We start from the raw sequence: 23,695 nt of genomic DNA on the forward strand, positions 1-23,695 counted from the left end.
TGCTGGGGGGGGGCAGGGAGGTGAGAGACAGCTTGGGGGGGCATGCTGCACCAATTTCGGTATTTTGTTCTTTTGTTGGCATTTTTTGTTGCTCAGTTTCTGGTTGTTTTGGAGAATTTTCAATTTTTCTTTGGTATTATGTTTGGAAACTAATAGACAGCACACCGTATTATGTGTATGGTGCTCTTGGTTTCTGCCCTGGCAGCCCCCAAGGCGGTTTTCCTGTTTTCGCCGGTCCCAGTTGTAGAAAGGTTGAAAACAACTGCTATAGAGGTCACGTTCTTCCTTCTCTTTATCATGCTCATGTGCACGCAGACGGTAAAGTCACTGGCACCTGCCCAGGTTTCCCCTGTCTTAAAATACTTGTCCTTATGGACATCCACAATTTTAATCTCTGTTTGTTTAACCCCAGAATTGATGGAGCCAGAATAGGAATAGTTTTTGGAATCATCCCCTCCTGCCTTACACCTGACTGAGGCTGGCCTGGGCATGTGCAGAAGACGCTGATACGCTGCCCTCCTCGGTAGCCTGGCCTTAACCTGGGTCTACCGTGTTCCCTCTTTCCTTGATGCTTCTGTGTGAAGAGGACTTTCCTTCTTCCTCTAGCACCAAAACCAAGCAGGATATTGGAGCTGGTGGCCAGGGGAAAGGTGGCGATGCCGTCTAGCACCCTGGAGATCCATATTGGAGCTGGATGTTGCTTCCTTGTCCGAGGTTCTGCAACGATGGGCTATGGCTGCTGGGCTGTATTTATTTATTTAAAGTGTGTTTCCTACCCTTCTCAACAAGAGTGGACTTCCAAAGCAGCTTTGAAAACAATGCAGAAATATTTTGTTTGACTTGTATGCTGTCCCCGTAAGCCATAAGCCTCTCTGGACTGGTTACGGCATTCTGTGCAAGAATAAAAGCGATACAATTCACAACACATTTAATGACTCTATATGATAAAGTATCAGAACCAATAATAAGTAAAAATAAGCAAGCTGATAAGATAAAATGAAATGAGGTGGGGGACATAAAATTGAACATATAGTATATTAAACCATATAAGACAACCTTAGTAAGATAAAATTATATGTAATTAATGAACTAAAAACTCTCTCTAAAATCAAAACGTGGCAGCAGCAAAGTAACATAAAAACTATTAAAACTGAGTGTCTCGCCTGCCAAAACGGTTGTGAAAGAGAAATGCTCTTAATTGTTGTCTGAAAGAACAGAGAGATGACGCCAACCGGATCTCAGGTGGAAGTGAGTTTCACAGTTGGGGTGCTACTAGGGAAAGGGGCCTTCTTGTCATCTCCCCTTTTACGTGTTTGCGGGGGGGGGGGGTGACCACCTCATGGTACAAGTAGTACATATGGAAATAGACATTCCCTCAGATTTCCTGGCCCCAAGCCATTGGGAGCTTAAATACACATATTCAGGCCACATCAAAACAGTATAGTCTAAAATCCCATATACTCAAGAGCAGTGGTGATAAACAGCAGTTAAAACTATAACATGGGCTTGCTATCAAGGCCTTGAGTGTACAGGCCAACTTTTGTCTAGATGCCAAAAAGATAATGCATATAATACCGCAGTGGGTGTTCCCTTTGCAAGCATTCAGGGAAGTCGGAGAGATGTGTTACTTGTTAAACAAAACTCAGCATTCCTTGTTGGAAAGAGAGACTCTGTCGCTACTTTTCAGTTGCTGCAACAGCTGTACATTTTGAAACTCCAAATAGCACTGAGAAAAATCAACTCTAGTGATAAACACTGTCCAGCACTCTAGACTTTGAGTGCTTTATTTAAAACTTGCAGCTCCAGTTAAGTGGCCTTGTGTCTGCATTGGGATGGGTGAGGCAGCTTCACAGGCGAGGGAGGGAGAGAGAAGCAGGTTTAAACTGCGACCAGAAAGAAACCAGGAAGTAAATGGAACACCGCAGGCTAAAATCGGCAGATCTTACCTTTCCGAACTTGGGTCTCTGTGGCTCTTTTCAGGTGCCGACTGCCAGTTCCCTGGATGCAGAGAGGCCTCAGCGACAGCACTGCGCAGGAGTCAGTCGAAATGGCGATCGGGAAGCGGGCTTGATGGGTAAGGAGCTACGAGCGGCTTTTATTTTCCAGGAGGATCGTATCGGGCACTGGAAAGGATAAGTAAGAGGCAGAAGGATTGCTGTCCTGGAAACCTCTCCATGTGGGTTATTTTGGTACCCTTTTTCCCCCACGGTGGGGGAATGTTGTGAGCCAGGCGCCCCTTCCCAACGAAGGCAATCACTCTAGCCAGCGCTTAAAGAGTCTTTATTCCAAACAGCTGCAAAGTATTCACAAACACCGAAAGTACACGCGAGGGAGAAAGTTGACCTCTCGCTCTGACTGACGTCACCCCACACTTTGCTTATGGGCCCTTCGGGGCCGGTCTCTGGACGCGTGCTTGTCACTGCTCCTCTAATCATGTCTCCAGTTGCCCCAGCCAGCGAGGGCACCTGCACGATCGAGCATCCCAGACTCCCACAGAACTCTCACCAGCTTGTTCCCTATCGGCTTCTTTCCCACAATCAAGAATAATAGGGGGCTCCGTGTTTGTCCTTGAAGGGCTCTGATCCTCCGCCGTCTCAGCCCGGCCCCCTTGGGGTTGGTTCGCCACGTGGTCTGTCGTTCGTCTCAACGACTCCAATCTCAGAGAACTCTGAGGTTCTACTGGGGCAAATATTAACTCCCCTTCTGATAAGCGGCTGTTCCCACCAGAGCCCTCCATCTCTCATGCGCACCTGGGAATCGCACCTGGGTGCGCGTGCGTGACGGAATATGCGAGCGCATTTATGGAGCGCTTGCAACCAGGCCACGCTGGCTGGGAATTGGGACTTGCTTCTACCACATCAGGAGGGCTGGAGACCGAATAAACGTGTCACTTAAACCTCAGCCAAAAAGCAGGATAAAAACCATCCTCAATAAGACAAATGGATTCCATATGAAACTTCTCTGAAAGAATGAGAGCTCTGCTGAATCAGGCCAAATCCAGTCTCGCCCAGCGTTTTGTTGCCGTCATGATCAACCTGAAGCCGCTAGTAGGATGTGTGACTCTCATGGCAAGACACCAATATTAGCTGATCTGTAGATGTTCGTGTTGTGTGATTTGGAGGCCGTGGTGGGGCATGAAATGTTGGGCAAACCACTCAGCCTTCTTTTTGGAACTCTTCCCTTTCCTGTGTCTCGCAGCCAGCGAAGCAGCACCCGCGAGGAACCCTGGCTTGGTGTTTCCTCCTGAGGGTCAGGAAGCGGCTGGGGTTGCACCGCCAGAGGTACGTAGAGCCCTGATCGTGGTTCACTGGCTGAAGATGAAGCCGCAGTGCCGTTTCGAGGGGCAGGGCTGTCTTGAAAAAAGCTAATGCAGTGCCGCTCATGGAGCGAGGGGCCCTTTGTGGTGCTCCAGATGTTTTGACCTGCGCCTCCCAGGAAACCTCCCTGGCGGCCACTCTAGTTAGGGCTGATGGGAGTTGTTGGTCAAAACGCCTGGAAGAACATGAGCTGGACAGGTCACTAGCGCAAGGAGCGGGCAGTCTTTCGGTCCAGCTGTGCTGGCGGGTTCCAACCTGTGGTTTGGAAGACCTCCATGAGCTCGTCTGTGCCTCAAGGCCGGTTCGAGCTCTGGACACTGCATGCTTCCCTTGTTCAGGAGCCTGTGGGTGTGAAGGATGCGCTGGACCTCAGCCAGACACCTCTGCACTGGGAAGTCATGCGGGAGAACAGTGGCAGCAGCAGCGGCAGCGCTGTAGGTAAGCCTCCCTGAGCCTTGGGGAAGGGTCAGCCTCCAGAAACATACCTGTGGGAGGAATGCCTTTTGTCCCGTGTGCCTGGTTTTCTGAGGTATACTCCCCCTGCCTATGGAGGTTCCATTTAGACCTTTGAGCCCACCCTTAGTATCTAACCCAGCTCAGGGTAACCAGAGACCCACTTCTGCCTTGTCTTGGGGTGCCACCTTCTCTTCCTCCTCGTACTCTCTGAAGCGCTATCCATTAGGGTGGGAAGGCTTGCCTATGATTTCAGAGTGGATGGGTCAGTAAAGTCCCCACTCTTCTGATTCCCTGTTTCTCTCCCCACTGCCCCCTATCCAAGAAGGGCTTCTGATTCCCACACCTGAGATGGACACTCAGCCTGGTCAACAAGAAGCCGTTTTTGCCCCGAGACCTGAACATGGAGAGGCAGTCCCCGACCACTTCTTGGGTAAGCGTGTGAAAATGTGTGTGCGCGTGTGCATGCATTAGCCATTCCAGGTTGTGAGGACGCCCAGATTTGCTAACATCCTGCTCCGTTGAGTTCCTGTATCATGGTCCTACATAAACCCTGCCGCCATCTTCAGCCTGAAATACCAGGTTACTTAGCAGGGGGCAGAGTGCATCTGTGCACACCCCCAGAGGCCCTCTGTCCTTGTCAGGAGTGCGGCGTCCCTTGTGGCATCCTTCCAGGCACTTCACAGTCGAGCTGTGCATGGTGTTCATGGGCAGCGTGGAGTGGGGGCAAAATCCCTTGTCCACAGTGGTCTGCCCGGGTGAACATCCCCGCCTCCTGCGAGCAGGTAGCTGGGGAAGTGTCATCTCCTGTGCTGCTCGTCTCCTTCTGGTAACAGCTGACACACCAGTTGAAGCTTTCTTGTCTAATCGATTAATAGTTGTACAAGCTTCTGGGCACACACCAAGTACAGAAGTTGGACGCTGTCATTGCCTAAAGCTTCCTCCTGTGTGTCACCCCAAGAGGAGGAGTGCTACGAAAGCATGTACCCCCCTGCATCCGACTGGGCTTTGCGCCAGTGTTGATGCTGAGCCAGCGGATTGAGGATCGGGGGCTCCCTGTTGGCCGCGCTGGCCGTTTCAGCATCCTGCCCTGTGTGTGGTACCCAGACACTTTGCCCGGCTCACGATGCTCTGAGGCTGCCTCCATTTCCACATCCTGCCCTGGAGTCAGCAACTCTTCGACTCTCCCGTGGAAGACTTGTGGTGGTGGTCGCCATGGCCTTGAATCCAGTCTCCCCCTGCAGCAACTTCAGGGGGGTCCCAAGACCTCGAGACTCACTTTGAGGATGGACCGTTGGACAAGCCATCTCCTCGTCATCCTCAGAATCTTCACCCCTTCGCACCAGCAGTTTCCCCGGATGGTGTTTCTTTTCCTCCTGCTCTGCCTACTTTCTCTCGTATCCCAAATACCTTTGTAATGCTGTGTTACTGGTAGGTAGAACAGCTGGGTATTTTGACTGCTCTCACCTGTTGCCTCTGAAGCCAAGCATAACAAGTCAAAATATGGAATGGCAATGCATTATTTAAACCCAGAGTTTACAACCTAACAGCAAACCAAGGGTTATCTTTTTTTTTTTTTGTGGGGGGGGGGAGTTGTCTCAATTAACAAACCCTGAGTTGTTAGCACAGTTGCATTGACACATCTTGACAACTTAGAAGTCAAGAAACGCATATCATGGGTAATCGTTACGTGTGAACCAGGCCACTGAGGCTGAGGGGCAGTAGCTTAGTGACCTGGTTTGCACAATTACTGAGGGTTCAACAAGCAACTGTGGCTTGTATAATTGTCTGCTGGTTCTTGTAGGGCCAGTTTGCCTAATTACCAGTCCATATGTGACTCGTATTGTCCAAATCCAGGCAGCACGGCTTACTTAGTTGAGGGCTGTTCCCCCTCCAGAAAAAGCCAGTAGCTTATTTCTGAGTCCCCCCCCCCCGCCCTCCCCCAACAAGTTTTGCAGCCTGGATTTGAATAACAGATCAAGCTGTACTTTGGCTGCTAATAAGTCAAATTGCCCCCAGTCACACTGAGGATAAACAGGCCATGGCAGCTTGTTCAACCCTCAGGAATTGTTCAAACCTGCCCAGTGAGTATCTTGAAGAAGCATCCGAGATCTCTTTCCAGCCGCCTGTTCGCTGACCAAGCATGTCTGTCCAGATGTTCATACTGGAAGTGCTTGTGTATGTGTCGCCCCAGCTGTGGGCCAAAAGGTTGCGTAATCCCAAGGAAACCCCCCTGCTAGGTCCAGGTTTACTTACTAGGATACTTTATTGCTGCCACGGGCAAATTACTTGCTAGTATTTCGAAAGGATGAACAGGAAGGCATGTACGACGCTCCGCTTGGCCTCGGCTGCCCGGCAGGCTCCAGGCAGGCGGAGCAGATGGTCAGCGAAGCTCTCTCGAGGATGTTGGCGTTCAGACGAGGCACGAAGGAAACTGGCCGGGTTGTGTAGACTGTGGGAAAGGGGCTGGCTGTTTCACCAGTGCGGTGACTAAGCAGTGGGGAAGCTGCTTGTTTTACTCGCTTGCAAGCCTCAGTGTGTGCCATTGGCAGCTTTCCGTCATTGGCCTCCGTAGCCCATGAAGTTCCCCATCCTGTTTTTAATTAATTAATTAATTAAAACATTTTTATGCCGCCCCATTCGCCGAAGCCTCGGGGTGGCTCACAACACTAAGTCAAAATAATCATAATCTAAATTAAAAATATAAATATTAAATTAAAAATACAAACATACAGTGTAAAATAAGCCGCCCTGGCCAGATAAAATCCAATAACATTAACAGTTTCAAGACATAACAGTGGAGGTTTCCCACTTTATCCAGCCAAGATTCTCGCAACTTGAGAGTTTTATCCCTGCTTCGTGTGCCAAAACAATAGGATATAATAGCATAAGCTAATTAAGCGTGCAACGAGGCATAAACTCACTAGTAGATTCAGTAAGGTGCATTCTCTCAAAACAGGACAGCTGCGTGTTCTCAGGGTCAGGAGATAATAAATAAATTAAGCTAAGTAAGGGGACCAGAGTGTAGCATTTCCCTTATGCTAAGCGAGGCCTATACTTTCCGAGGCAGCGGCCTGGGACTGTCTCAGCACAGGCTCAATGCCGTGTATTTTTTCATCCTTTCACCAGGTGGTGGGAATCTCAACAAGATCAAAATTGAGCCTTCTCAGCAAGCGGTTGCAGAAGCAGAAGACACATTTGTGGCATCCTCAGTCGAATTAACAGATGACACTTCCTTGAGTCTTGAAACTGACGAGGTCAGTCCTGGAAAAAAATTGTGCCCAGGGAAACCGCAAGGCCAGCAGCCAGAGAAATCCACGCGGCGTCGGCGAAAAACCGTGAAAAAGAAAGGCAGAAATTATCCACCAGAGAAAAAGCACATTTGTTCTGAATGTGGACATAAAGCCTATTACTTGTCCGATCTGCTGAGACACATGAAAACCCACTCGAAAAAAGAGGTGTTCCAGTGCCCTGAATGTGGGAAAACGTACAAAGGAAAATCAACGTTTGAGACACACCAGAGAATCCACCAGCCCCTGGGTGATTCCCGCAGCTACAAGGTGACACGCTCGTGCAGTCAGCTGAAGCAAGGGTTCATATGCCCCACCTGCGGACTGTGCAAATCTTCTAACCACTCCCTTGCTGAGCATATGAAAGACCACATGGTGGAGAAGCCCTATGTATGCCCTGAATGTGGCAGAACCTTCAGGTGGCAGTCGAATCTTTCTAGGCACCAAGGGCTCCACAGACATGCAAAAAAAGTTGCGGTACATCCGCAAAGGCTCGGAGGTAGACCGTGTTTTCTTTTCTTTCGTTTTCATAGCTTAGCTGTGCCGATCACAATGTAGCTGAATCCCAGAATGTATTTATTTATGTATTACATTTACATGGTAGTCCATTGACTGATGTTCCTTGGGCAGCTTTCAAAGCAAAAACAGATGCAATATTGAAATATGCAGGATATAAGAATCAGAAATAACAGACAGCAATGCACATACAACATAAAACTTTCCTTCTAGTGGGGAAGGAAATGTTTGATAGCTCTGAATGATGATGATGATGATTTGAATTTCTTAGTCATGTTTCTTTTAAAAAAATCCCAAGCTAATATACTACATGAGATAGGTAAAAGCAGTCTCCATAAAAAAATACCAGCATGTGATAAAACAACTAAGTGTCAGTATGGTTTAATAGTTAGAATATTGGACAGGGAGAGCCAGGTTCTAATCTCTTTTTAGAGTTCAAGCTTGGTGGGTGACTGTGCCACTCATTGAGAGCCTGGCCTACCTCGCAGGGTGCTTGTGAGGAGAAAAGGGCAGGCTGTAATTATAATACTAAAGTGTTCCCCTAAGCAAAGGTCCATAACCAGCAGTACAGACCTGCTTTGTTCTTTGCTTTGTATTTTGTTACTTTCTAGTCTTTCGGAGTTTTGGGGACAAGGATCTTCTGGTCCAACCTTTCCAAACTTCGTGCCTTCCCTACAAGGCTGGTTTCTCTGCTGGTCAGGAAGGCAGTTTGCTCTAAATTCCTCCTCCAAACTTTAGTAGAACACATGTGGCCTTTGAGAGTCGTTGGATGCCCCAGCCCAGAGGGGATGGTAGGCCAAGAGGGGCCTACCAGCCATGAAGGGATGATTGGAGAACACCTGAAAGGATGCAAATTCTGCAGACCTGCTTTGGAGGATTGTGGGAAAAATGTGATAACACATTTATAAAGTGGTATGCCATGTTGGAAAAGTGGGGTGAAATGAATTTTCTTACTTTGCTGTGATATTTCTTACTTTTGCTGCCAGGGCGACTTCTTTTCTTTTCTTTTATAACTTTTCTAACTTCTTTTATATCGTTTATATTTTTTTACTTATTTTATATTATTAATTTTAATTTTATATCGTTATTTTGTATTGTATTGTATTGTATTTTATTGTGTTGTAAGCCGCCCCGAGGCTTTGGCAAGGGGCGGCATAGAAATATTCTAATAATAATAATAATAATAATAATAATAATAATAAGCAGTTGGGGTCAAAATGGATGGGCAGTAGAGGCAGGTCAGACAAAGGGAAGTAACTATTGTTACCCAGCAGATTTGGAATTCACGAATGAAACCCAAATACTTTGGCCACCTAATGAGAAGGAAGGACTCCCTGGAGGAGAGCTTAATGCTGGGAACAGTAGGTGGCAAAAGGAGGAGGGGATGGCAGAGGATGAGGTGGCTGGATGGAGTCCCTGAAGCAGTTGGTGTGAGCTTGAGTGGACTCCGGGGGATGGCGGAGGACAGGAGGGCCTGGGGGAATGTTGTCCATGGGGTCGTGATGGGTCGGATGCGACTTTGGGAATAACATAACGTAATCTAGTCACTAATGTAGATGGCCGTCGAGGGTATTAGAAATTGACAGAGGAGAGGAGAAAACTGACATGGGCTAGTACTAGCCGCAGTGGCTAAGAAGGACCTCAGTTTCAGCGGTAGTTCACCTCTGAATACCTCTTGCTGTGGGGCAAAAAGGGAAGGGGGTTTGGGCCGCCGTTGCCCTCTGGCTCAGCTTGTCAGTCTTCTGGAAGAGTGACTGGTTGGCCTCAGCGGGAAACAGGCGAGTGGGCCTTGTTGTATCTAGCGGGGCTCTTGATTTTCCTATGCCCCTTTCGGGGAGGGGTACCAGTGGACACACCAAGCTGCCAGTCCTTGGGCAAAGATGTGCCCCTGGAGCCCAAGACTTCCTTGCTGGCACTTAGAACCTCAGAAGGGAGCGGCCGGCTTGGATCAAAGGCCTGTTTAGCCCAGCGGTCTCTTCACACAGGGCCTGGCCGAATTCCCTGGTAACTCATGCACATGGTCCTAGCCTGTAGCCAGCAGACCCAGCAGCTGTCGCTAGTCTTAGCTGCCGTGAATGAGTCGAACCATCTTTTAAAGCCACCCAGAGTGGCCTCGAAGTGCAGTCCATCCTTTGCCTGGATGCCACGTGATGCTGCTTTTATCACTTCCCCTGAGGGAAAATTCACATTCCTGTATTTTGTCTCCACCATTGCAGCTGCTGCCGAGGAGACAGGGAAGATCGGCGACAATACTTTGCAGCTGAAACCTGAGGGTCCAGGCGTTGCTTCACCGACTGGGGAGAGCTCACCGCCGCGCCCCGTTTCCAGACTGCGCCCGAGGAGCTCGCAAGGGCTGGGCGTGCCTGGGATCAAATCTCTTCGAGTGGTGCTGACCAAGCTGGGAAGCCCGAAGAAAAATGACCACCACGCTTGCCCCGAGTGTGGATTCAAATCGGATTGGCTCTCAGAAGTCATTCGACACACGAGGACCCATACAGGAGAAAGGCCCTACACATGCCCTGACTGCGGGAAGGCCTACCGCTGGATCTCAAACCTTTCCCGGCACCGGAAAAGTAATATCTGCTCAACTAATTCCGCTTCCCCTGATGGCTCCACCGAGGAATCTCAGCAGGCGGATGGAGGTAGGTGTGCTCATATGGTGCAGCATTTCCCCCTTCTCACTGCCCCTCCTGATTTTCCTGCTTCTCTCCCCTGCTCCCATCCTACCGTATTTCCCTGAAAATAAGACTTAACCGGAAAATAAGCCCTAGCATGATTATTCAGGATGCTCGTAATATAAGCCCTACCCCCAAAATAAGCCCCAGTTAAGATCGTCGGCCAGATGGACACATTTAGTACGTCCATTGCAACACACGACGGACATACTGAATTATAAAATAATAACATATATTTAAATATAAACAATATTATTGACATTAACGCTTAAAATAAATGATAATGTAAATCATAATTAAGTATTTGTAAATACCGTAGCGGACGCCTTTGGACGAGAGGTAAATGCCTATGTAAACAGATGGACTCGAAATTTATTGCCGAATGACCAACTGGAGTACAGACAAAGCACAAATAACGTGCGCATTTGAGAACGAATGGACGTGTTTCATGATTCAGTACGTCGTGTGTTGTAACGGACGTACTTAATGCACTTGTGCGTTGCCACTCCTGTCTCAAGTCTTCAATTAACACCTGATTTAATGTTAGATTTAAAGGGAATTATATTTTGACCCCCAGACAGGATGTGTGCAAACAGAAAGAGCTATTCCGTCGAATACAAGAAAGGAATCACGGAGGACTCTCCGGGCAAGAATCTTATGACTTTCTTGAGAAAAAATAAGGCATCACCTGAAAATAAGCCTAATGCATCTTTTGGAGCAAAGATTAATATAAGATCTGGTCTTATTTTCGGGGAAACATGGTATATGGCGTGGATGGCCAATAAGACAATAAGACCAGCTCTGTTTTCTCCCCATGATAGAGTGGAACCCTAAGTAATTCTTCCCACTATCACTCTTTGTATTCTTTTCTCTGTCATTTGTTAAATGATAAATCTAAATTCCAAATGTGATGATGATGAGGAGGATTTGCTTCCTAGCAAGGTGTGTGTTAGACAGACAGTGCTCTGGGTGCCGGGCCTGTTTTCCCGTCTTTTCTGCTCCTCCCCTCCCGCTTCCCCCTCCCCCAGGGGGACACTTGTGTTCGCAGATGGGAGGCAGCCAAATGTTCCCTCCGTGAACGGAGAGGTTTCTCCTCGTCGTGTGATCCCTTCTTTTCCACCTTGTAGCCCGTTCTGTCTGTCTTGGTCCCAGAAGGTTCAGATTGGAGGAACGGATGTGTGTGGCCACCGTGCCTTCTCCACGCGCAGGTCCCAATCCTCAGTTACATGTCTTCACATGACTGGGGTGTGAGAAAACATTGGGAACCACCTTTCGGATGCATTATCACGCAAACGTGGAATAGACGCAGTTTGACACTCGAGGCGATGCAAACAGCAAAACGTTTTCTAGGTGTTTCATTCCCTGGCTTTTTGTGCGCGTAAGCAAGGTTTCCATTTACTTCTGTGGAGGGGACGATGTCACATACCTCGGCTCACGAACACCCCAGTTCACAACCAAATCGGGTCGCAAACAGAAACTTAGGAAAAAAATTTGACTTGGGTCACGAACTCCGCATTGGGTGTCGAGGGCGATTGCACCTGTCTACCCCCCAGCACAATCGCTATCACACGATTATGGTTTGGACTCTCCCTCCAAGCAATAACCTACCCCCCACCTAGGTTAGTATTCTCTACTGTACTGTACTCTGTAACTTTGTTGTTCTTTGTTCCTTTGTTTCAAATTTTTGTCATAAAAAAAATACAGTGGTACCTCGGCTCACAAACTTAATCCGTTCCAGGACGCTGGTCGTGACCCGGATTGGTTGTGAGCCAAGTCAAATTTCCCCATTAGGTTCAATGTAAATAAGGTTAATCCGTTCTGTAAGAATTTTTTTTAATCACAAAAATTTGAAGCGGGCGCGCTGGAGGGAAGGCAGGCGAAAGCGCGATCGCCACCTGATGCGGAGTTTGCGAGCTGAGGCAGACTTTTTCGGACATTTCTCTTTGCGACCCAATTTGGTCGTGAACTGAGGCGTTCGTGAGCTGAGGTACCACTGTATTTACAAAACGGATTAACCTTATTTACATTGAGCCTTATGGGGGAATTTGACTTGGTTCGCGGCCAATTTGGGTGGCGACCGGAGTCCTGGAACGGATTAAGTTCGTGAGCCGAGGTGCCACTGTAGTTGGCCTTCTGCTGGGCCTTGTGCAGAGTTCACTGACAGGCACATAGAGTGTCCTTCTCACAAGGGTGCTCTGTCAGGCCTGCCTGCTGGCAGGGGGTACGGCCTGAGCCGGAAGGATCTTTCGTCCTGTGACACCTGTTTCCACCCCTCCTGCCATGACAGACTTCCTGTCAGAAGTCTGAAACGGATCAAATCGCCTGAGGGCTCAATGCGGTTAGGGTTAGGGCTGCAGTTTCGTCTACTGGTGATTTCATGGAAATAAAGACCTTTTAAAAATGTTTCAGGTCCTTATTGTTTGAAGACAACCTAAAAAGTTGCCAGTGTGAGAAGAGAGAGACAGTGTGGTGTAGTGGTTAAGGGTGCAGGTCTGGGACTCAGGCAATCCGGGTTCGAGTCCCCGCTCAGCCATGGAGCCACCTGGGTGACTTTGGGCCAGTCGCTGACTCAGTCTAACCTACCTCGCAGGGTTATTGTTGTGGGGATAAGATTGATTGCTGGAGGAAAATGACGTAAGCTGCTCTGAGTTTGTAAGAAAAAGTAGGATGTAAATCTAATAAATAAAAGTTGCAGGATTGTTTGTTTTCTATGCTGGCCAATAGCTGGAGGTTTGCAGCACATAAAATTACAAAGAACATTAAAAGCATCTTAAAAAGTTACCATGCAAAATTTAAAACTGAATTTTAAGGTACATAAAAATTGCAAGAGCCAAGATATTGTCTAGTGTAGCTGTAGGCAGGATGAGACTTTCGTAAGCTATCTAGTGGTTTCGCCTTTTGGAGGCTTTCTATTCCTGAAAGACTGGCGTTGATTACCACATATTTGAATGATTTCCTTGTTCTCCAGATACAGAACTGCCAGAAATGAAGGATTATCTGCAGAAAATAATCAAATTGGAAGACATCTGTGTGTCGACCACAGAAGCATCCTCACAGAGCATCTCACTGAAGCAAGAGCCTTGTGAGAATGAGCCCGAATCATGGGGTCATCAAGGAACAGTGCAGGACAGCTCCCAACCACCGCAGATAACGACTGAGAAGGAACCCACAGACTTCCAGAAAAAACACGCCTGCTCAGAATGTGGATATCATGCTGAAAGCTTATCAGAAATCGTTATACATACAAAAACTCATATCGGAGAAAAAACTTTTGAATGTCCCGACTGTGGGAAAGCCTTCCGGTGGTGGTCAAATCTTTTGAAACACCGGCAAGTCCACCTGTCCTACCAACAAGCTCCCGCCCTCGAGACTTCAGAGGTTCCCAGTCCGTCGGTTGCCGAATGTGACGTCATCCTCAGTGGTGGGTACATTTTGATGGCGAGCCAAATGAATCGTGGTTCTTCTCTTTTTCTTCATCTGCAGTCCAAAGGAGATTGCTGCGTGCTTGGAGGAAGTGTCCCCACCCAGGGGCTTCCAAAGATCCTGTGAACTGCTGGGAATCTGCCAGCAGGGCGAAAGGAACAAAGGTGGAAACTTTAACTTTCTGCTCTCTCCTTGAGCAATTTCTGATAAGTGAGCCTCCGAGCCTGCAGAGCGGAGTTGAGCCACTGGGAGTTCAGGCCTGGAAGGAGGCTTTGGGTTCCTCCAGGGACCCTAAAGCCTCACGTCCTCCTCTTCCGCCCTCTGGCACACCCCACCCTCTTGCTTCCCGTCCTCTTCTGGCATCTGACACCACTCCTGGAGAAAAGCTGCCATGGAGCTGCCTTAGGAAGTGGGGGTGGGACGGCCATGCCTGGGCAAGTATTCTCGCCTTTAGGAGCGTAAAGGTGTCTAGGCCTCAGAGGTGACTATCCCTGTATCCTAGAACCCTGCTAACAATGCCTGGGAGTAGTTAGGTGTGTTAAAATACAGGAGAACGTTAGAGGAAGAAGGTAGTGCAGGTGCGGAGCAGGCGGCTTCGTATCCTGGTGGTCCCAGATTCACTGCTCAGTATGGCAAGTTAAAAGAGCCGAAAGCAGAAGGTGCTGTTGGTCCGAATAGGGACCGCACAAAGGGCCAAGGATTTCACACTGTGAGGTGGACGTGAGTAACTTCCAGGGGTGGGGCAGCCACACTTGTGCAGAAGCCACCGGGGACCCTGATGCTGAATCTGCTGCCGCAGGGGCAGAGGAGTGGTGTTCTGGGTGCAAAACCAGACTCGCAAGGAGCATGTGCTTTGCTCAAGAGCAGAATGGCGCTCCCTGAGGGTTTTTGCTGGGGAACAAGGCATGCGTCCTCTTTCCCCCTTGTTTTCAAGCCAAATTGCTGAGATCTCTTCTGTCACAGTGGCCATTTATTTATTGTATTGATATGCCACTAAGTGCAGTAAAATCTCTTGGCGGTTTTAATTAAATCTCTAATCATGGGCAGTAGAGAGACTTAAAAAAAAAAAACCCTCCAAAGGCCTGCTGCCCACTTGGGGTCTTGCCCACCTGCGGAACAAGGTGGCTTGTAGTAGCAAGGTACGCGGACGATGGCAGTGCTGTGCCCTGGGCTGCCCTTTGTCAGAAGTTGTTAAGGACGGCTGCCTGCCGGAGCGGAAGTTGTAGGGGATTTTCTGCATTGCCCAAAGGGTTGGCCTCGGGGACATTTCTGGCCCCTTCCAGCCCTGCAATTCTGTATTTCCCCAGAACGGCTGCCATCAACACGCACAACGCTTGCTGAGACAGCAGAATTCTGTCCTCAGAATTTTGTGGCTTTGACCTATAAAGGAGAAAGAATATCGTTAGGCTTGAAGGCTTAGGTGGGACACTGTTCGTCTCTGTCTCCCCTCTCTGCACAGCGGAGACAGCAACCACCTATTTCGCAAGGTGTTCGTGTGGGTTGCAGCAAGGAAATGGATGCAAATGTATCGTTACACTTCTTTACAAATCTGTATTCCATAGTGGGTTACATTTTTAAAACCTTGCGAAACATGGGAACGTTGAGGGCCTTTAACTGATCGTTTGCTTTTCTTTCCATATGCTTCCCTCCGAGTCGGCGTAAGCGTCCCTATTTGCTTGAAAGGAGGGGGAAACGGTGCATCTTCTATCCTGCACAGATTTGGGGGCTTTCGAAAGGAAAGCAGCGACCTGGTTCGTGCCTAATGGCAGCGAATCATGGACTGATCAACCCATGGCTTCTTCCATGCCACTGCCATTTTGAATAGGCAGCTTCCAGCAGGGCCAGGTGGATGGTGTTTTGTTATATGCGAATCCAGACCCAATGGCTGGGTTCAGGCAGCAAGATCATGGGTCCTCAAACTGCGGCCCGCAGGACAGATCCGGCCCGCCATGCCCATTTCGCTGGCCCATGTGTGCCACTGCCTCGCCATGTGGGCGGGAGGTGGCAGCGGCTTGCTCACTCGGAGATGGTTTTGGACCTGTTGGGAGATCTCCGAGGGAGCCATCTGCCATGGTGCGTGCCCGATGCCACCTCACCGGCCTGCGCGCCCAGGCCCCCCCGCCAACGGCCCACGCCAGGTCACCTCTGCCTTTCAACTGGCCCCCTATCGAAAAAGTTGGAGGAGTCCTGAACAAGATACTCCCCACACTCCAGAGATGAATGAGGACTGGGGTTGCGATGTAGGTTATCACGCTCTCTGACCCCAGCCGTGTTAGGAAACCATGGTTAAAGCAGTGGGGTTTGGATAACCTGCTTACGCACATTTCATGACAATCCACGCTCGACCCATATTCAGGCCTCGAAAGTAGGTTATTGTGTTGTCTGAACCCTGTCCGTTGGTTCATCACACGCTAAACAACGCTTAATTAATCTGCAGTTAATGCTTAGCCAAAGAAAGGAGCATGAACAAAAGTGGAGGGTGGAAGAACCAGAAAGGGGAGGGAGGGTTATGGGGAGGGGGAGAGACCAAAGAGGGAGAAGAGGCCAGGAGGGAAAGCACAACCCGAGTGGATCCCATGCACCCAAACACAGGTAGCGTAACTGCGATCTGCTCCCCTACTTTAAAAAACGGATTGACTCTACAAAGGAGGCTACAGCCTTGAATTTACAAGGGTGGAAGAGGGCTGTCAGAAATGGGACATTTTGGGAGGCATTCATTCACGGGGTCTCCATAAGTCGGAGATGCATGTGGCAACAAACAGGATGCCCACCGGCCCAAGAAAGGTTGGAGCCCCTGGTCTATTTCAAAGATAAACCTGAAGGTGGGTGGAGGTGGCTTAATGAAATTGCAGGGCCAAGGTTTTGGGATACGGGCAGTCTCTTCTCTCCTCCTCCTGGACAGCAGTCTTGTATCTCAACCGTCTCTGTCTCCCTTACAGATGAGGAGGAGTTAATTAACATCCTGGCGAAGAATCCTCAGCGGGGAGGGACTAAACTGGAAGGCAGGCGGGGGCCGCTGTCGGGCGAGCTCTCAGCTGCTGCTTCTCTGGACTTTGAGGCTTCTGTGGGCAGTGCCACGTCTAAAGGGGAGACGGAAGGGAACACGAGGCCTGCTCGGTTTCCGAGGAATGCCGCAGCGGTGAAGGCAAACAAATTTAATCGCCGGGAGAGAAAACACGAATGTCCCGACTGCGGACACAGGACCTTCTATCTGTCCGATTTGGTGAGGCACCAGAGAACCCACACAGGAGAGAGGCCCTACAAATGCCCCGAATGCAAGAAGGGCTTTTCTCAGAAATCTTACCTCCGCATCCACCTGAAAGTCCACACGACATCCAGTGGCGGCCTCATCAATGGGAAGAAGCTTGTGAGAAGAAAAAAGAACAATCAAATTGAGAGAAAGCACACGTGCTCCAAATGTGGACATAAAACCTATAAATTATCAACCCTCCTTATGCATATGAAAATACACACTGGAGAAAAGCCTTATAAATGCCTCGAATGTGGACAGACATTCAACTGGAGTTCGAATCTTTCCAGGCACAAGAGGCTGCACCAATTCAAGAGGGACTTCAACACCCGAAAAGCGTCCCAGCAGGAAAAGTGGAGAGGTAAGCATGGTACTTGAGACATCCGGGGGAAGCCGGGCTGGGGAAGGCTTCTGTAGATCTCCTTCTCTTGGCAGCTACCGAAAAACGGTGGGAAGCCTGGAGTGTTCCCTGGTGTTCGTTTCTTTCCTAGAAGGCCTAGGAACTTGCTTCAGAAACCAAGCCCACCTAACCCTCTCAGGATACAGAAAGGAACAAGTTTCCCCGACTCCACAGCACAGTTTCAGAAGCCAGACTATTGAACCAGGTACAGAAGCTTTAACTCTTTTCCACGTGTGAGTAAGGTAGAGATATAGTGTAAGGCCACTGATTAAATTAAAACCAATCTTAATAAATTTGCAATTGAAATGTAAAAACTAAAAAGCAGTTGCCTAAAAGCTACTGACTAGCAGGCCAGTAGAAACAAAATAGGAAACCCTGAGCTTCAAAATAAGCAAAACGGTGTTTGGTTGATTTGATGCCTGCAAAACCTTTTAAGTAGTTTCTAAATATTCCAAATGTCAATGTTGTTGTTTGAATGTAATCAATGAGAAGTTTGCTGTCCTCCCAAAGCAGGAGAGAGCTTGCTGCGCCTCCCAAGAGGAGGGAGTACCAAAGAAGCAGGTCTGTCTGGAAAAAGGCCCTGCGAGAGACTGTTGGACTAGTTAGAGGGACGATCCAGGTTCTAGTCCCCATTTGGCCATGACTGGTCACTGGGTGACCTTGGGCCATCATTGACCCTTGGTCCATCCTGTCTCACAGGTGGAGGAAGTGGAGGATTCCATAAGCCACCTTGAATTCCTTGCAGGGCAGGAGGAGGAGGGGGAGGATTAATAATAATAATAATAATAAAAATAATATTCCCATAGCTTCATTGGCAAGCTCCTTTCTTCTTTGCTCCTCCTCCCTTTACATGGAGTGGTTTCAGGTCTCCATTCTTTCTCTTTGTAGGTAATAAGACTCCAGATGTGCAGACAGAGGCAAATCCTCCACAGGGGAAGAGAGGCGATGGGTTACCAGCCGCAACCAACGGGGACGCCTCTGTGGTGGCAGCCCTGAGCGAGCGATGGGGCTACAACAAGCAGCAGGAAGGGAAGAAGGACCCAGAAGGGTCTGAGGGCTCTGTTCAAGACCACGATGGACCCGTCACGGAAAGAAAGGACAACCTAGGCAAAAAGGAAGCAGAAGTGCGGGCAAGACTGGAAAAGTTTGCGTATTTCAAAGGTGAGGAGGTGGATATTTGCCAGTCTGAGCTCAGTAACTGTCAGGCGGCCAGGGCTAAAAAGAAGGCACCTTACACATGTTCTGAGTGTGGGAAATGCTTCAGGGTCAAACGGAACCTGGCTGACCACCTGAATTCCCACACTGGGGGGAAGCCGTACCAGTGCTGCGAATGTGGCAGGTGCTTTTCTTGGAAGAGTAAGCTGATGAGGCATCGAATCATCCATACGGGAGTGAAGCCGTTTCATTGCGCCGAGTGTGGGAAAGATTTCTTTCGGAAAGATTCCCTGAGGGTCCACCTGAAAACGCACGGCTTCTATCCTTCCTATGGATGTTCTGAGTGCGGTTGGAGCTTTGACCAGTGGGATCAGCTAGTCAGGCACCAGAGAGCTCACACAAGATAGTCTCGTGAAGAGAGGGAGTAGTTGCAGAAGACCAGGAACAGGAGCGTGCGGAGGCCTGCATGCATGCTGCAGTTCCCTGCCTCCATCGCTTCCTCCGCTTCTTTCTTACCTGTGCCGCTTGCAGATGAGCTTGCACACTTCTCGCAACAGCGTCGGGGGCGCAGCTTGCTCGTTGCTCTCCCAAAAGCTTTGCCCTTCTGCCTTCTAAACCAACCACTGTCTCTCTTGCAGCAGCTTGATTTGCAGCAGTGAGAAGCTGAAGACGTCTCCCTCCACCTCACACGGACCTTTGGCTGCTTGCTTCTGCAGATCAAGCCCCTCTGTTAAAGGCACAGGACCAAGCAGGATTTTAACCACGGACAACCCTACCAGGCACCCATGGCCCCGTTTGCCCTCCGATCTTGCGCGCTGGCAGGGTTTTGAGCAGTTGAAATGTTCACAGACGCCCCAGAGTTCCTCATCGTGCTCACGCTGAGACAGGGTCCTTGCATTTAAGCCCTCCGAAGCCCAAGATTTTAACAGCCAGTAGTTTACAGGGGTTCCAAAGCCTGCCCTGTGTTTGGCTTCAAATTTCGCCCCCATCCTATCTGTCTTGTTCTGAATTTTGGAGGAGCTACTTTAGCTTGGTGTCATGCCTGATCTTCCGTGGCCACAGTAAGTGTTTTGAAATAAGCCGAAAATAGGCTTTGGATTTCTAAGTGGATGTAGCGGTGCTGCAACAGGAATCCTCTGTCAGGAGGAAGACGTAATAGAGAAGAGAGTGTGAGGGATCTGCTTGCGGGTGGGAATCCATTGGATTTTGTGAACTTGGCTCCTCAGACTCCGGCCTACTTTGCTTGCAGCCCTGAGTCCGAGTTCCTGCAGAGCGCGCCTGGTGTTCGCAGGACGCTTGCCAGGAACTGAGTTCCATGTTGCCCCAGGCAGCAGCAGGTGGGAAGAAATTGGCTGCCACAGACGGCGCCTGCCACCCATGCTCACAGCGGCATTCGTCCTCCCCCACTGTGGCCGTGGTGCGGAGGAGTGGCCTTGCCAGTACACATCCCAGGCGCTGTGTGCAGCAGCCAACCTACTTCTGGCACTAGTGAGCAAGAGTCCAGAGGAGGGCAACAAAAATTATCCTGGGTTTGGAAACACTCCTGTGAGGAGAGCCTGAGAGAACTGGGCATGTTCAGCCCTGAGGGAGGGACATAATATCCCTCTAGAAGTACCTCAAAGGCTGTCACAAAGAGGAAGGTCAAGATCTCTTCTTTCTGATCCTAGAGTGTAGGACATGGAAGAATCAGCTGAAGCTGCAACAAGCCCCAGATTCAGGCTAGACTGCAGGAAAAGCTTCCTCACTGTCAGAGCAATATGACCGTGGAAGCAGCTGCCTGGAGAGGTGGGGGACTCTCCCACACTGGAGACGTTCAAGGGGAAACTGGACCACCATCTGAGAGGGATGGTGTGAACTGGTGCCCTGCAACAGCAGGGGGGTGGACCCAATGGCCTTTGTAGCCCCTTCCAACTCTGCTACTCCAGGATTCAGTGAATGGCCCAAGGTGTGTGCTCATCTGTTGGGACCCAAAGGACAGCTGGGAAGGTGAGAGGAGAAAAGTAAAAGGAAGCTCAAGATCAAGTTTTCAACTATTTGAAGGGTTGTTCTGAAGAAGCTGGAGCAGATCTCTTTTCCGGTCAGGAAAGTGGATTAGCCCAAACATTGGGAGAAAGTGGTCACCTGTGGGAAAGCTTTTGGGAGCCGATGAGCTGCCCTTTGCAGCAAGCATTTAAGTAGAGGAGAGACAGGCAACTTTCTGGGTGCCTGGTGTTGGCTAGTTTGCATGGCACAGGGATGGTTCAATAAGCCACCGTGATTTCTTAACTTGCCTACATATGCCAGTTTTGTGCAAATCAAATTTACATAAACAGTCATGCTTATTGCAGCATGCAAACTGAGTCTATCATTTGGCCTCCCAAGAAAATGTCATCTGCCTCAGCTTCTGCACTTGAGTAGGAATTGGGCAGGATCCAGTAGGACAAACGTTCCTCCTGAAATAGCCAGAGATGCTCTTTTAACTTTTCCCATTAATCTGATGGGAACTGGCAAAAGTCCATCATGCCCATCTAGATCAGTGGGACCCCCAGGCTGAAAACGGGGCCCATGTGGCGGGGTGCAGTTGGCGTTCGTGGGAGCAGCGTCTTGTGATGCTGAGCTGATTTCTGAACCAGCACAAACTGCTCTTCAGCAATTCTTTTTGCTGGCCCACCAGGCCCGTATCCTCATCACTAATCGGGCCTGGGGTGCGAGCCCTGTACTGCTTGTATAGAGAAAGCAACGTGGAGCTCTGCACATGAGGGTGAGAAAGGAGATCTTGAAAGACCTGCGAACCTTTCTCTACCGCAAAAGCATTTCAGGATAGTTTAGAAATCAGTAGTGGGGGATTTTCAATTTTCCTTGGTCAGCAATTCATTATCGGTGGTTGAATGGTTGAAGAGGATGCACAAAGTTACTGGGCTGTGACTGGTGAGTTCTTTGTGATTAATTCATCCGTGGTTGGTTGGAGCAGCTGGCTTCAGTCAACGTAAGATGCATCTCAGCAATGACTCTAACTCAGTGTATACTCTAGGGCAGTGATGGCGAACCTTTTAGAGACCGAGTGCCCAAACAGCAACCCAGAACCCACTTATTTATCATAAAATGCCAACACTGCAATAAAACCTGAATACTGGGGCTTTAGTTTAGGAAAAAAAAAAAAATTCACAGCCATTCCAAGCAAATATACATAGGTATTCTTGGCTGCGCACTGACCGGCCATGCGAAAGCTGAGACTAGTCATGGCTTATGAGTCGCGGCTCACGACATCACCGCCTGGTGCCGCTACTCCTTTCCGAGCTTGCGCATGGCCCCTATGTGCGCTGTTATCTGATGCTCGGCTGCTGGGGTGCCGGCGGAGAGGGCTCTGTGTGCCCGCTGCGGCACAGGTGCCATAGGTTCGCCACCACTGCTCTAGGGGTGCTGGGAGGCTCGACTGTCAAACAAGCTGCATCCAGTGAAGATAATTCTGTAAACTGAGCCAGTGTGTACAAAGTGGCTAATGAGCTATCTTGGCTTATTAAGCTGGCTTGTAGCACTGATCAAGATCTTTTTGTTCTGTAACATAATTCAGGCTTCCACATTTGCAACATTACACAAAACGCTCCCCTTCTTCTCTCCCTTTTCTCTGATTTCTCATTCATCTTTCCCCTTTTTCATCTTTCCCCCATTCTCTTTCCTTTTCCCCCATCCCCCCTCTCTCTCCCTACCTTACTCCTTTACTTTTGCTTCATATCTTTTTGTAATACTGTAGGCCTGTAAGACTCCTGCTCGGTATAAAATACTGTGTTTTAATTGATATTTGGACACAAGGACATGAGAACTCTGGATGGTTGGACCAAAAGACTGTGCCGTTCCGCATCCTATTTTACGTTAAGCCAACCTGATTTGGCCAGCGAGGTTTCCAGGGAGGTCTGCAAGCAAGATCCCTTTTCTGCTGATGACCCCAGCAATAGCTGCTCGGACGTTTGGTGCTTTAGAACTTGACTGTTAATTTCTTACAAACTTTCATGGACGGCAGGGAGAAAAGTGGTTGGAAAAGCTTTGTATATTTTTGTCTGTGTCACGGTGCTGCTAAGGGCATGAGTGTAGGGCCAGATAGGGTAGCGATCTTGCTCTGGAGTCCTATACGTGTCTGTTCAGAGGAAATTCCCACTCAGTTCAGTCCTAGGTAAGAGAGTTCAAGGTTGAGGCCTTAGCACTCCATATATTAAAGAGTGGGAGGGGATTATTGTCTATGCTAGAATAAAACTTAAATTTAGAGCTGCGGAGTCATGTTTCTTGAATAAATGGTGACGAGCTTGGTGGAACTTGTTGACATGATTCTTGTTAATAAAGATTTTTACAACTTTGAAAGTGAAAACATTGTTTAAACAAACAAGCAAACATACTCCTGCTGGGACGGTGTGTGCAGAATGCAAAATCACAGGCATTTGGCTTATTTCCTGGGTCAACATACATATGATGGTGCTAACTGAGATCTCAAGTTATGACCCACATGTTCTGATGATTCCCTGTCCCATGCCACAGCAGTGGGTGGCTGCATTTTGCACCGGGGAAGCTTCCCTACAGTCTTCCGAGGCAGCCCCAAGGAAAGTTCATTGCAGTAGTCAAGAGTCAAGTCCAGGTGTGTTAAGGACACTCGAGTCTGGTTTCTCCAAACGGGATGCAACTGGCCAATCAGCTGAAGCTGATAAAAGGCGATGCTGGCACCGGATGCCACTGGCACCTCCATAAATCGCATCAGGTCTACGTAACACCCCCCTACCCAAGCTGCATACTTTTCCTGCAGGGAGAATGCAATCCCATCAAAAAGGAATCCTGCGCCTCCATCCGGACCAGTGGTTTTATCCAGGGTGTATAAATGATCACTGCGAACCATTTGAGCATCATTTAGTATTTTCTGTATTTAATTCCCTTTGGACCTCACTGCTGCCCAACCCTCCCAGAAGCCGTGACACGCCATCTGATGAAGCAGGTTAAATTCACGAGCACTCGTCCCGGAGTAGACTTTCTGGTGTCGCAGAGCTCTTGCGTCTGGGTACAAGGGATGCTTCTGCATCCCTGTGATTCGGGAAATGGTGGGGGAGCAGTTGCAGGGGCCAAAATGACTGGGTGGTCCAAGACAAGGCTGTCGTGTGGAGCCTTTGCAGCTCTGCCAGAATGAAGAAGGTGGTGGACACGGCTGCTGTGTCCCAGTTTGGATTCTCCAGCAGGGAGGGTGTCCCAAAGGCGTCCCG

The 23,695-nt window shown here is 49.1% G+C and overlaps 1 protein-coding gene across 10 annotated transcripts in view; it reads left to right on the top strand.

Moving 5' to 3' along the window:
• The window catches only part of LOC123021011 (zinc finger protein with KRAB and SCAN domains 7-like), a 33,297-nt gene extending 10,486 nt beyond the window's left edge, over nucleotides 1–22,811 (top strand). Inside the window, exons 4-15 of one of the 10 annotated variants that reach the window (XR_006414240.1) lie at nucleotides 1,981–2,074; nucleotides 3,199–3,281; nucleotides 3,656–3,755; nucleotides 4,096–4,203; nucleotides 6,900–7,559; nucleotides 9,793–10,218; nucleotides 13,220–13,672; nucleotides 16,614–17,285; nucleotides 17,416–17,529; nucleotides 18,213–18,485; nucleotides 19,118–19,540; nucleotides 22,210–22,811. Coding sequence is in view for 8 of the 10 variants with exons in the window: in XM_044425378.1 (XP_044281313.1) it covers nucleotides 1,981–2,074; nucleotides 3,199–3,281; nucleotides 3,656–3,755; nucleotides 4,096–4,203; nucleotides 6,900–7,559; nucleotides 9,793–10,218; nucleotides 13,220–13,672; nucleotides 16,614–17,285; nucleotides 17,416–17,529; nucleotides 18,213–18,886 (3,384 nt within the window). In the remaining 2 variants the exon portion in view is untranslated. The other 9 variants (XR_006414241.1, XM_044425383.1, XM_044425382.1 and 6 more) reach the window with 9 other exon arrangements.
• Nucleotides 22,812–23,695: the final 884 nt, after the last annotated feature.

This window comes from Varanus komodoensis, unplaced genomic scaffold (genome assembly GCF_004798865.1).
Source record: "Varanus komodoensis strain SLA01 unplaced genomic scaffold, ASM479886v1 scaffold151, whole genome shotgun sequence".
NCBI lineage: Eukaryota > Metazoa > Chordata > Lepidosauria > Squamata > Varanidae > Varanus > Varanus komodoensis.